This window comes from Nerophis lumbriciformis, linkage group LG04 (assembly GCF_033978685.3).
Source record: "Nerophis lumbriciformis linkage group LG04, RoL_Nlum_v2.1, whole genome shotgun sequence".
NCBI lineage: Eukaryota > Metazoa > Chordata > Actinopteri > Syngnathiformes > Syngnathidae > Nerophis > Nerophis lumbriciformis.
The window spans coordinates 30,962,501-30,976,312 of record NC_084551.2 but is presented as its reverse complement, the minus strand read 5'-3'; the positions used below and the strand labels follow the sequence as shown (position 1 = coordinate 30,976,312).

At 39.7% G+C, this 13,812-nt stretch overlaps 2 protein-coding genes across 4 annotated transcripts in view; both read left to right on the top strand.

Annotated features, from left to right (window-relative positions):
- The first annotated feature begins 3,052 nt into the window (after positions 1-3,052).
- LOC133599405 (uncharacterized) lies at positions 3,053-9,096 on the top strand. Its single transcript, XM_061952196.1, has 4 exons — positions 3,053-3,287; positions 3,564-4,154; positions 4,235-4,657; positions 7,569-9,096. The coding sequence occupies exons 2-4, from the start codon at positions 3,896-3,898 to the stop codon at positions 8,366-8,368; spliced, it is 1,482 nt and encodes a 493-aa protein (XP_061808180.1). The 5' UTR covers positions 3,053-3,287; positions 3,564-3,895; the 3' UTR covers positions 8,369-9,096.
- A 2,043-nt stretch (positions 9,097-11,139) lies between these two features.
- LOC133599246 (uncharacterized) overlaps positions 11,140-13,812 on the top strand; it is a 13,931-nt gene continuing 11,258 nt past the window's right edge. For 2 of the 3 annotated variants that reach the window (XM_061952108.1, XM_061952124.1), the window contains exon 1: positions 13,082-13,511. In XM_061952108.1, the coding sequence (XP_061808092.1) occupies positions 13,106-13,511 (406 nt within the window). In that variant the 5' untranslated portion in view covers positions 13,082-13,105. Of the gene's footprint in view, positions 12,102-13,081; positions 13,512-13,812 lie in introns of those variants that run through there. The other variant, XM_061952116.1, reaches the window with a different exon arrangement.

The window sequence follows — 13,812 nt, the reverse complement described above, 5'->3', positions numbered from 1 at the left end:
TTCATATCATAGCAGTTTTATCCCATTTGTTTGTTCTCTATTTGTAACACAACAGTGAATAAATTGAGTAAATAAATAGATTAATATACAATAAGTAAAAAAATATCAAATACATACATAAATATTAGACATACAAACATATACACAATAATCAAAGTTCTCATCGATAAATAGGTAATTCATGGTTCACCTAAGAGATGAATGAGATTATTTAAGATTTTTTATTATGATTCTTCTTTATACTTTGTGAACACTTGAAGTTTGAACAGTTTCTTGAACTGGATTATATTAGTACTTTGTTTGACATCTTTGCTTAATAATTCCATAATTTAATTCCAAATATTGATATGCTAAATGTTTTCAGTGTTGTATGTGCATACAGATGTTTATAGAGGTTATAGTTGTCCTGTTTTTTTAAGAAGAATTGTTGTACATTCTTGGGTAGAAGGTTATAGTTTGCTTTGTACATTACTTTGTACACCTGGGCTTTCAAGTGAGTTGATGGCATCTAGGGAGTGATCCTGGGACGCTGAGACTCACTGCTGAACTCTCTGGAGGTGTCGTGGGCCTATCAGCGAAACACTGAGGAAGGGGGGCGCCCAATTGATAACCCAGAGGATGCCTTTACTCACTTAACCATCCCACAGAGTGGCATAGGTGTCTCAAGTGTGCATTAGGGGATTGTAACATCTAGTCCTACACAACAGATCTAGCTGTTTGCAAATGCACCAAATCGTTAAATTTGTATTATTTTTGATTCAATAAATTAAGGGTTTGAGTGTTCTCTATAGCCAACATTATTTATTATTCTAATTGATCTTTTTTGTAACATCGTTAGTGAATGAGACATACTTTTGTAGTTAGTTTCCGATATTTCTACACAATAACTCAGATAAGGTAACATTTAGCTTTATTCATTATTGATGTATGTTTTGCTACTTTGTTTATATTTTTACATGAGGTTTCCAGTTATTTTTATCGTCTATTATTACACCCAAAAATGTGTTTTCTTTTACCCTGTCAATATCTACTCCGTCTATTTGTATTTTTGTTTGACTTTTCCTTCTGCTGTTACCGAATAGTATTTTAGTATTACTGAGATTCAAAGATAGTCAGTCTGTTTTTTGTCAAACCGTCTTTTTAATTTGTTCATTTTTTTCCTTTATTTGTATTGGCTTTTGTGTGTTCTCTCCTGCACGGAACGCAGTCGTGTCACCTGCAAATATTACTAACTTTAAGTCCTTTGTAACTTTACAAATGTCATTTATATAAAGATTGAACAATTTTGGTCAGAATACTTAACCATGATCATACGCCACAAGATATATTTAGCTCTGTAAACATGTGTTTGCCTAGTTTTACGTATTGCTTCCTGTTGGTTGAGTAGCTTCTTACCCAGTTCAAGACCAACCCTCTGATGCCATACTGTTCTAATTTGTTTATTAAGATGTTGTGATTAATTATGTCAAATGGATCAATAAACACTGCAGCCGCATAATGTTTACTATCTATTGCATTGGTGATCTCTTCCGTTATTTCGATTAATGCCATTGATATTGAATGAAAGGGACAAGCTACCATGAATTGATTAACGTGTACCCGACTTAAACAACTTGAAAAACTTATTCGGGTGTTACCATGCATTTAGTGGTCAATTGTACGGAATATGTACTGTACTGTGCAATCTACTAATAAAAGTTTCAATCAATCATAAAGCGGTAGAAACTATAATCATAAGAAACTGCTTGACTCTCAGCTGTGCTTTTACTTTTATGAATTTGATGATTCTTTCATACATATCTTATGGCTTGACTACATGGTCCCAGGCACACCAGTCATCAATCAAGACCATTGAGTGTCTATATAACCGCGCCTTGAAAGTCCTAGACAAGAAGAGTATACGATATCATCATTGCCACATTTTAACCAAATGCAATATTTTAAGTTTTGCCAATTTTATTTTGTTAGAGCAATATGTCAAAAGGCAACTGTTGCGTTGCATTCCGTAGAACATCTTTTGCCCAGACTGCCTTTTCAATAAAAGGACCACAACTATGGAACTCTCTACCTGACACTTTGAAAAATATACCTGCACTTGTCACTTTCAAAAAACAAATACAATTGTGGCTAGTTGAGCTACAATCGTGTTCCCATGTTTAGTTTTTACTCATTTTTACTAATTGGTTTTTATGTAGTCTGCACTTTGTCTGTGTTAATATTATTATTGGCTTTTATCTAGTTTGCACTTTGTCTGTATTATTACTAGTATCATTATTATAGACTCATCTTTGCCTTATTCTTTTTATTTTCCTATTTTAATGATGTTGGATCTGTGTTGTTGTTGTTGGGGACAAGTGTAAATTAGCTTTGGCTACAAACACTATGATGCATACATTGGGTAACTGTTTTAGATATCTATGTTTCCGTATCTGTCCGTATTTCAGGGGCACCGAAAAGGGGGGGTAAAGGAGACAGATTCTAGGGGCCCATGATGGAGGTGGGCCCAGAGAGGCCCTTAATGATCATGAAATTATAATACAGAAAAAATAATGACACTGTGTTGGGGGCCCTGTAAAGATTCTTTTCATGGGGCCCAAAATCCCTAGCGGCGCCCCTGCCCTATTTCAAATAAACCTTTATGTATATATATAAAGTGTATGGATGGACTTTGGCTCTTTATCCTTATTAGTTGTCTGAGTCTTTAATTGTTATTCATGAATTTGTCCAATCGGTTGTTAAACAGTTTTTCTAATATTTTAGAAAATTGTGGAAGTAAAGAAACAAGTCTGTAGTGGTTCCAATGCAAACAAAAGAAATAAACAAGTGAATACCAAAGCATTTGTGATTTCAATTTTCTGGGAGAAGCGGTGCATTATCTGACATAAATGCAGGGGTGCCAATATTTTTGGCCACGACTTAAGTCTTAGAAATCTTCAGTGTGCTCCACTCCTAGGAGACATTGATGGATGTTCATATTCCTAGTATGAAAACACACAAACAAATAATAGACACAAAGCCACATGTATTTATTTGGAATAATAATGTTTATTTTTGACTGTCGTTACTCAGCAGTGTATTTCCATTGTAACATGTACAATTAATAGTCATTTGTGATTGTTGTGTGATAAAGTTGAATAAAATTGAAGGGATTGGAACGGCGCTTCCGGATGACGTCATCTGAGCGCGACCGTCCTCAGTATGTTTTCCCGTTTCAGAGCTAACAGCTGCACCGACCGTGCTTTGGATTTTGTTTCCGTCCCTCCTTCACAACGCGTCGGTGTCATGAGGTAGGAGAAACAGCAACATTTACATTTTAAAAATAACAATGTCCACTCGGTTCTTTGTGACACGTCATATCTGCCCCCTTTGACAGAACGTGTTAGCGAACAGGCTAACAGCTAGCTTCCTGGTGCTATCACCATATTATGACGTTGGAGTGCAGTCAAAAACTGCGCATCGATGCAACGACGTTCAGATATAAACGACGCGGCCTGTTATGAACATAAATGTGTTTTAAAGTAGCTTATTCTTGGAATGTGTCATGTATACTTGTTGTCTTTCAGCTTTGGAGGCGATTCCGAGGCTGGATGATGCACCGCTGTCGGTCTGTGGTCAAATGTACACACCCTCCCTTTGACTCAATTTACATAACATAATGATCTTAATAGAATGTTTGCCTGTCAGGGCCACATGCCTTAGGACAATTACACTATCCTATCATGGCATCTGACATGTCTTGGATCGGTAGAATAATGGGGAATTCATTGCTCTCCAGTGTAGTAGTTGTCATGTCTTAAGTAGTTGAAAAGCCCCCAGAGATACCTTAAACTGGTGTTAATGGGGCCTCACTCGTCAGTACCAGGATTGGCCCCTCAGTCAGTTCTCCAGTAAACCCATGACGGAGTACTGCGAGGAGGGGGGGCTGCTGTATGAGCAATCACCTCCCATGCACATCAAAGTGGAGTCTCCCGAGGGACACTCTGGAGGGGGGGCGTCTGACAACGGCTTCCCCAGGGATGACGACGACTCTGAAGACAGCTGTGACCAGAGCAGTGGCGTGCGTGGGGGTCTGCTGCCCTTCAACGTGGTAGTGGTGCACCCCAACTTGATGGCGCCTGGCATGTCCTCAGACGACCTCATGTCAATTGAGCAAAGTAAACCATCAAATTATCTCTAATGTTTTTCATGTCACCCTGGAATTGGAACCCTAATATTTTGGTTGTTTCCGCTACAGACCGAGCAATGTCTGCTGCACTGGCAGCCAACGGTGCAGGGAAAAGAAAGAGTCGCTTCAGCGGCGCCGAGCTAGAGGTATTGGTGTCAGAGGTCACCCAATGTGAAGGGGAATTATTCGGCCCGGCGGGGAGGCTCCGGCGGCGGGAGCGGGAGCGCATATGGGCCGGGATCCTCGAGAGGGTCAACGCCGTGTCCAGGGTGCCGCGTACGCTCCGTGAGGTTAAAAAGCGTTGGGATGATCTAAAGAGACGCAACGGGGGCCGGCTAGCGGACGCCCGCCACCGCAGCTGGTCCTTGCCGCCCAGCAAGGTGTCGATGCTCGGACAGTCCTCCCAGTCCAGCCCCAGGCTTCAACACGGACGGCAAAATCAAAACTCCAGACCAAGGCCAAGTTTCCCATGCTTCCCTGAATCTGACACAGGTAAAGTATGCTTCTTACTTTGGTTTGCCACTGAACTGCCGTGTGTGCGTGCGTGCGTGCGTGTGTGTGTGTGTGTGTGAGAGATTAGAAGGTGCCTTGGTTTACACCTGTGCTCCACTTGATCTTCAAAAGAACTGCCACAGGACTCCGATGCAAAATAAAAATAAAAGTTTATTCCACATGGCTCTATATTCTTCACAGGAGTATTATGAATAACTTATTATGCAAAGCAAAACAATACAAAGATAAAACGTGTAGCCCTCATCAACCAGAGTAGATGCATTCTCTTAAAGAGGAACCACACTATTTTGGAATTTTGCCTATTCACTATCATTATGAGAGACAAGAATATGAATGTCTTTTCTTTTTTTTTTAAATGATTTTAAAGATGATACAAAACGCTTGAAAGATGTGGCTAATGGGCCCTCTAAAACAACTTCACATCCCTCCGTATTATATACACTACAAGTTTATATACATATCGTATTTTTCGGAGTATAAGTCGCACCTGCCGAAAATGCACAATAAAGAAGGAAAAAAACATAAGTCGCACTGGAGTATAAGTCCCATTTTTGTGGGAAATTTATTTGATAAAACCCAGCACCAAGAATAGACATTTGAAAGGCAATTTAAAATAAATAAAGAATAGTGAACAACAGGCTGAATATGTGTACGTTATATGACGCATAAATAACCAACTGAGAACGTGCCTGGTATGTTAACGTAACATATTATGGTAAGAGTCATTCAAATAACTATAACATATAGAACATGCTATACGTTTACCAAACAATCTGTCACTCCTAATCGCCATATCCGATGAAATCATATACGTCTAGTCTCTTACGTGAATCAGCTAAATAATATTATTTGATATTTTACGGTAATGTGTTAATCATTTCACACATAAGTCGCTCCTGTGTATAAGTCGCACCCCCGGCCAAAGTATGAAAGAAACTGCGACTTATAGTCCGAAAAATACGGTACTACAGACACGTTTATAACAATTTGTAATGTACAATATTTACTGGATTTTGGTCATTGCAATCATTGAATTCCTTAGCACATTTATTTCCGTTTCCATAGCAGCGCACTTCCTACAACAAATGTGTGTCCCTACTTCCAGAAACAAACGCAAGTGTTTCCTAACCATGGCAGACTTGGTAATAGAAAACAAAGATGACTATTTTTGGACAAATAAGGGTTAACAACTTTATACTTTATAGATACTGTAATATGATTGTTAATGGTTTACAGATTGGTGTCTTATCGCAGTGTGTTGTGCGTTACAAACTCAAATGCATTTTGTCTTGTAGAAGCTAGATTATCTCTTTCAGTAGTTAGCTTCTACGGCTAATACCGAAGCAAGTGTAACTCGGGTAGAAAAAGAGTTCCTAAGTGTTCGCTCTTACAATAACAATGTCGCTACAGCTTGGTTATTAGACAGGCTACGGAAAGTAAATTAAGTATTGTTGGCGGTTTTTAAATGCATTTTTAAAGTGATTTAGAAGTAGAATGGATTGGCTTGCTCACTTTAGCTGCATTGCTAGCTACCTAGAATGAGACAAGTTTTACATGTTAGACTGCAAAAATAAATAAACGTTTGTCTTCTTGTCTTTCATAATGATTATGAACGATAGGCAAAAGTAAAAAATATTGCAGTTCCCCTTTAAAGAGACAGAACATGAGCACATGTACTAACATCCATGGTGGGGGTGGCTGGAGCAGAAGCAACATAAAATAAAGCAAATATCTTTATATAACTTTTAACCAAATATCAAATTGTTAATTATCAATTATAGTAACTCAACTACTTTAAATAGCTTTATATGAATCCACAGCATATATTTTATAATTCAAAACAATCAATTAGGTGTAACAATATGAAAATTTAATACAACCATTATCGTGACAAATGATCAGTTATTATACATACTGAAATATTTTGAGCAACTTATTTTTTTATTCTAAATAAGTAAAATAAATAGACACAATGTTAGAAAAGCCTCTAGTTTGCATGTTTTGTTTCTTATGATTCACTCATAGTGTTTAGTCTTAGTATTGTATCTGTTTCTTTTTTTTGACAAGTTTTTATTGTTTAAAATTTTGGTTTGTACTGTAGCACTTTTAAGACTGATTTAAATAAAGACTGTGGCGTCCTACTCTGTTCTGCAGTCCTTAAATGCATCGTAAAAACGCCTCCGTCTCGTATTCCTCTGAGTATATAGAACGATTACTCTGTCTACGAGAGCACAGGTTGTAGGTTCAATGTGCACAATTGAATATCTTAGTTGCTCAGACAGTAATGTGTTTGTATAAGTTTAGATTGGGGTATGTTGTTTGTTTATGGGGAAAGACGTCATTGTTTCTTTTTTCGTGTTAGCATGTAAGCCAGCGAGCTGGCGCCAGTCAGTCCATGAGTTTATCAAAGAGCAGTTATAAATCAAGTTTTTTCAATCATTTTAATTTAAATTAGTAATGTTAACCATGTATAACCAATATATAACCATTACTGCGGTTACAGTATTATTATTACCTTTTATAGTTACATCCATACTCTGCATAAATGTAGAGCGCCAAATCTACTTGTCGGTCCAAATGTATTTCTGGCAAGCAAATCCGTGGCCACTTCCTTCTAAAAATTACAACTCTGTTTGAATCCTGGCAATAGCGACTTTTCATCAGTTATTACTATCAAAACGTCAACCAGGATATTTTATGGTCCATTTATGGATCACTCCAGGAGGTACCTCGCCTGAGTGCAGCTGAAAAGGGACAAGCAATAGAAAATGGATGGATGGATGGATGGACACCTGTTTCCTTGGAATGTTGCCATTCAGCTCCTTGTGCTGTGGAAAAGTGTGCATGAGCTACTTTGAAACCACATCTGATAGTTTGTCAATATGTGCAGGTATTGGAGGAGAGGGGTCTGAGAGAGACTGTTTAGAAAAAGATGAGGACAATCCGGAGCACGAGAGAGATGTGGTAGAGCCAGACTGCGAACATGAGGAAAACAGCATGGAGGACAAACTAGGATTAGGACTTGGTCTGGGCATCGGACCACCTCCACCCTCAGAACGATGGCTGCCTCCCTCCCCGCTCTACAGCGCCCCTTTTCTAAACGGCAGCCCTCAGCCCAGCAGTCCTCAGCCATCACTGGGTGCACAACAGGGTCCATTTGAAGCCCCGCCTCGCAGCTCCTGGCTTGAAGACGAGCTGCGGGGGTTAGGAGAAGCGGCGATTCAGCTTGGGAACCGCATGGAGAAGAGCCTACGGGAATTCGCAGAGTGTTTCACCCAAGACATGAGAACACTTGTGGCTTCACAAGAGGCGTTGGCACTCAGTCTACAGCAGAACAACGTCCTCCTGCAAAGGCTGTTAGGAGTGCTGGAGGCCCAGCAGCAGCAGCAGCAAAGGTTACAGCAGACACGTCAGTCGCAGACATCGCAGGTGGCTCAGACACAGCAGCAATTGCAGCAGATGGAAATACCACAGCCAGTACAACATCAGCAGCATGCAGTGCAACAACAACAACCAAAACTACATCTACAGCATCCAAACAGTCCTTCCGCTGGAACCATGGTCCCTTCGCCATTGCTACCTGACGCTCGAGCCACTTTTGCTTCTCATCCCACCACAGACTTAAATGGGAGCGTGCCGAAAACACGGCGAGGGAGAGCTTTCGATCACAGGCGCAGGAGACGACGCTAAGAACAAAAAAAGGAGGGAGAGGTGAATTTAAAGCACACACACTTTGCATACTTAATGAATGAAGATGACAATATTTCTGGTTTTTTTCTATTTTCTGTAGAAATATTTTGCTTCAAACCTCCCTTTGTGCACCTCAAACAGTCCTCATTAAGCACTGTTAGACACATGAGATTATAGGGTGGCCTTAAATTTTAATGTACATACTGTATTACTGTATTGTGCAACGAAACATCACCCATTTACAAACACTTTAGATACTGTAGGAGCCGTTTTAAGGTCATGCTTTTCAGCAGAGCTTGTATAATATACTGTATAAAGTGTACAGTAACTGTAATGTCAAGTACTTGTTGCCATATATCGTACGTACCTGCTAATGTATGCCTGTGTTTTAACAGTTCCACAGTGAGTCCTTTTACAGCTATGGCAGATGAATAATGTGTTATGTTCAGTGCATTTTTGGGACAAAACCATTCCAGACTTGCCTGTCATGGCGTACATGCCTGAAGCATAAGCATCACAGTAGGCTTCAGAAGTCCAGCCCTATAATGAATTGAAAATATACATGAATATTTAGGGCTTTTATATTCTTGCATGGGGTGCACATTGATGTGTTTGCAGATAGTTGTCTTCAACTGCATATTGCCATCTTTATAGTTTTGCACAAGCTATATTTTGTAGATAGCTACTGTTTCAATGAAATGTATTAACGCTCAAATAAAAGTATGACATGGGCTGCATTCATTGGGTTGCTTACTTACTAATTTAATGTTTAAATATATATATATATACATATATATATATATATATATATATATATACTGTATATATGTATGTATGTATGTATGTATGTACAAACCCCGTTTCCATATGAGTTGGGAAATTGTGTTAGATGTAAATATAAACGGAATACAATGATTTGCAAATCCTTTTCAACCCATATTCATTTGAATGCACTACAAAGACAAGATATTTGATGTTCAAACTCATAAACTTTATTTTTTTTTTAGCAAATAATAATTAACTTAGAATTTCATGGCTCCAACACGTGCCAAAGTAGTTGGGAAAGGGCATGTTCACCACTGTGTTACATCACCTTTTCTTTTAACAACATTCAATAAACGATTGGGAACTGAGGAAACTAATTGTTTATGTAAAGTTTCAGTCGTTCAACAGTCCGGGGTCTCCGCTGTCGTATTTTACGCTTCATAATGCGCCACACATTTTCGATGGGAGACAGGTCTGGACTGCAGGCGGGCCAGGAAAGTACCCGCACTCTTTTTTTTTTACGAAGCCACGCTGTTGTAACACGTGCTGAATGTGGCTTGGCATTGTCTTGCTGAAATAAGCAGGGGCGTCCATGAAAAAGATGGCGCTTAGATGGCAACATATGTTGTTCCAAAACCTGTATGTACCTTTCAGCATTAATGGTGCCTTCACAGATGTGCAAGTTACCCATGCCTTGGGCACTAATACACCCCCATACCATCACAGATGCTGGCTTTTGAACTTTGCGTCGATAACAGTCTGGATGGTTCGCTTCCCCTTTGGTCCGGATGACAATGTCGAATATTTCCAAAAACAATTTGAAATGTGGACTCGTTAGACCACAGAACACTTTTCCACTTTGCATCAGTCCATCTTAGATGATCTCGGGCCCAGAGAAGCCGGCGGCGTTTCTGGATGTTGTTGATAAATGGCTTTCACTTTGCATAGTAGAGCTTTAACTTGCACATACAGATGTAGCGACGAACTGTATTTAGTGACAGTGGTTTTCTGAAGTGTTCCTGAGCCCATGTGGTGATATCCTTTAGAGATTGATGTCGGTTTTTGATACAGTGCCGTCTGAGGGATCGAAGGTCACGGTCATTCAATGTTGGTTTCCGGCCATGCCGCTTACGTGGAGTGATTTCTCCAGATTCTCTGAACCTTTTGATGATATTATGGACCGAAGATGTTGAAATCCCTAAATTTCTTGCAATTGCACTTTGAGAAACATTGTTCTTAAAATGTTTGACTATTTGCTCACGCAGTTGTGGACAAAAGGGTGTACCTCGCCCCATCCTTTCTTGTGAAATACTGAGCATTGTTTGGGAAGCTGTTTTTATACCCAATCATGGCACCCACCTATTCCCAATTAGCCTGCACACCTGTGGGATGTTCCAAAAAAGGGTTTGATGAGCATTCCTCAACTTTATCAGTATTTATTGCCACCTTTCACAACTTCTTTGTCACGTGTTGCTGGCATCAAATTCTAAAGTTAATGATTATTTGCAAAAAAAAAATGTTTATCAGTTTGAACATCAAATATGTTGTCTTTGTAGCATATTCAACTGAGTATGGGTTGAAAATGATTTGCAAATCGTCGTATTCCGTTGATATTTACATCTAACACAATTTCCCAACTCATATGGAAACTGGGTTTCTATGTATGTATGTAAATATATATGTGTATGTATATATATTTATGCAAATATATATATATATATATATATATATTTGCATGAATATATATTCATTTATGTATATATATTACATTATATTGTATTTATTGACGTGACTCAGGACCATCTGCTACAGTAAAACGCAGATCGTGCATATCACAACTTTAATTGAGTTTTGGCACTGTTAGGAAAGCTGTCACTGGCGGAACAGGGCCTTCGCTTAGCTGTAAACACGCATGCGTAGTGCGGGATATATTCATCCATCCATCCATTTTTTTTTTTACCGCTTATCCTTTTCAGGGTCGCGGGGGGTGCTGGAGCCTATCAGCTGCAATCGGGCGGAAGGTGGTGTACACCCTGGACAAGTAGCCATCGCATCACAGGGCCAACACAGATAGACAGACAACATTCACACTCACATTCACACACTAGGGACCATTTAGTGTTGCCAATCAACCTATCCTCAGGTGCATGTCTTTGGAGGTGGGAGGAAGCTGGAGTACCCGGAGGGAACCCACTATCCTGTTTTGTCAATAGTTACTGTACATATTGGGATTTTTTTCATTTATTGATCGGTAATCGCACACAATACGATAAGTAACTTTGATAACATCTGTTGAGAATTGGCGCTATAGCAACAAACTTGACCAGCCGGTTTCATACTTGCCAACCCTCCTGATTTTCCTGGGAGAGTCCCGCATTTCAGTGTCCCTCCCGAAAATCTCCCTAGGCCACCATTCTCACGAATTTCTCCCGATTTCCACCCGAACAACAATATTGCTAAACCATCCTTCACTGGGCGCTGTTTCCGGCCGGACAATAACAACGGTTACACCTCAAAGTCAAGCGCGGCAATCAGAACAGGAGACGAAGTAGAAGAAGAGTCGTGGCGAAGACGAGTAAGAAGAAAAAGTACGCTTGCAAGTTCCAAAATGATTGGAAAAAAGAATTTCAGTTCATCCAGAACAGCTTGAAGGGGAAGGACTATGCTGCCTGCAAAATTTGTAGATCAGACTTCTCCATTGAACATGGTGGCCGAACGGATATAGTCATTAATGAACGGTCAGAAACGCAGCATTGGTCACAGCCCAGTATTATAGGCCACCTTGCTAAATGGAGACCCGAGGGTGTAACTTATGTCGAGACAAAGATGGCTACGCTGATAACTGCAAGCAACATCCCGTTCTCATTTTCGGATGTTTTCAACAAATCCGTGAAAGATATGTTCCCGGATTCAGAGATCGCTCGCCAGTACTCAAATGGCAGAACAAAGGCCAATCAAATAGTGAAAGGTGAGTGTTTTCTTTTTTTTAAGTAAGCAGCATTCTTAAGCAATGTTTCGAAATTCAAGTATTTATTTTATATATATATATATATATATATATATATATATATATATATATATATATCCGTATATACAACCCCCCCCCCAAGTCTGAGGTCTCAAGGTTGGCAAGTATGGGCCCGGTTTTCCATCACGTGACATCATCCGGGCATTCTGGATAGGTGTATTCTCGCATGGCAACGACAATGACGATTCGACAGTGACAAATTATGGCTATTAAGTCTTTGTTAACATTTCGGAGAGGATTAGAGGCTATTTGGGGAAAGCCAGATGATGATGAGAATGGTGATAATTCCTGTGTGTGATGGGCCAGCGTATCTTTTGGTCATGGATTTTTGAAAAACAAGTAATTTAGGGTGAAAAAAGGGTGTGTGTTTTTAAATACCGGTAGATCTAAAAAAAAGTTATTTTCATTTTAGATTTAAAAATTTTCTCTACAGCCTATAAAATACCAACTTCCGTTTCCGGGTTTGGACTCTATTTTTAGTCAGTTTTTCGTTTCTGCTTTTACAAATTTTTTGTTATTTAGTAAAAACACTTGTAGTTATTGCTGTTTGACACTGAAAACAAAATGTTTTTTTTATTTTTGAAGTTTCAAAATAGTGTGAATGTTGTCTGTCTATCCATTTCCTACCGCTTGTCACTTTTTTGGGGGGGGTCGCGGCTCGCGGGGGGTGTTGGAGCCTATCTCTGCTGCATTCGGGCGGAAGGCGGTGTACACCCTGGACAGTTGTGGATGGAAAATAATATTAAAATAAACCAAAACGTTTTTTGTTTTTCATTAAACGAAATTTCAATGACTGAAACATACACTGACCAGGATGTTTTTTGTCGTAGATTTTTCTGTGGTTATTGTGAAAGTAAGAAAGCGATGATGTTTTATTTTGAAGTTCCCAAGCGGAAATACAATTTCAGTGTTAGCTTGATTAACAACATGCTAGAGGTCCAGGGATGCGTGGAGGAAACATGGCAGCCATATCACCGCCGGAGTCTCCAAAACGACAGGACTCCCTGCTGGAGGATGTTTACACATTTGGGAGCAGTACTGACGCACTGGAACTAAAAGGTTACTCGGACCAGACGGAAGAATTCCTTTTTTTAAATGCCGGAGTAAGCCAATATAGGAAAAACAGTGAAAATGTTGACAACGAAAGAGTTTCCGTTCCCAGCCATTTTAAGGTAATTGAGTGTGAGGCTAAAGGCGACCAAACATCATGTAAGTCACCGAAGGACGGAGTATTGGAGCCAAAAATGGCCGAGTCTCCAGGAGGTGAGCAGCGGGCTTTCGATTGTTCCGAGACAGAAGACTCCAGCGGCGAAGAGTCCCACTCTCACAAGGAGGAAAACAGCAAGTATGGTACGCTGAGCGTGATACTTTATACACTATTGTATTTTACTGTTAGCTTTAGATTTGGTCTACTCTAGGCTAATCGAAGCTACAAGTTAAGCTACATGTCCGGTCCATACTTTAAATGATCCCACCGTAACTCTTAAATGTCTTTCAAATTACCTCACTAGTTCACCTTTTTGACTAAAATGTCAGCGTCTCTAAAGCCGCTATAATAACGTCATACCGTGGTACCTCAGTTTGCCCTGGTTATCGTATGACGCCTCCGTTCTCCTCCAGACACAGCCAGCAACGCGCAACTAAATACAGG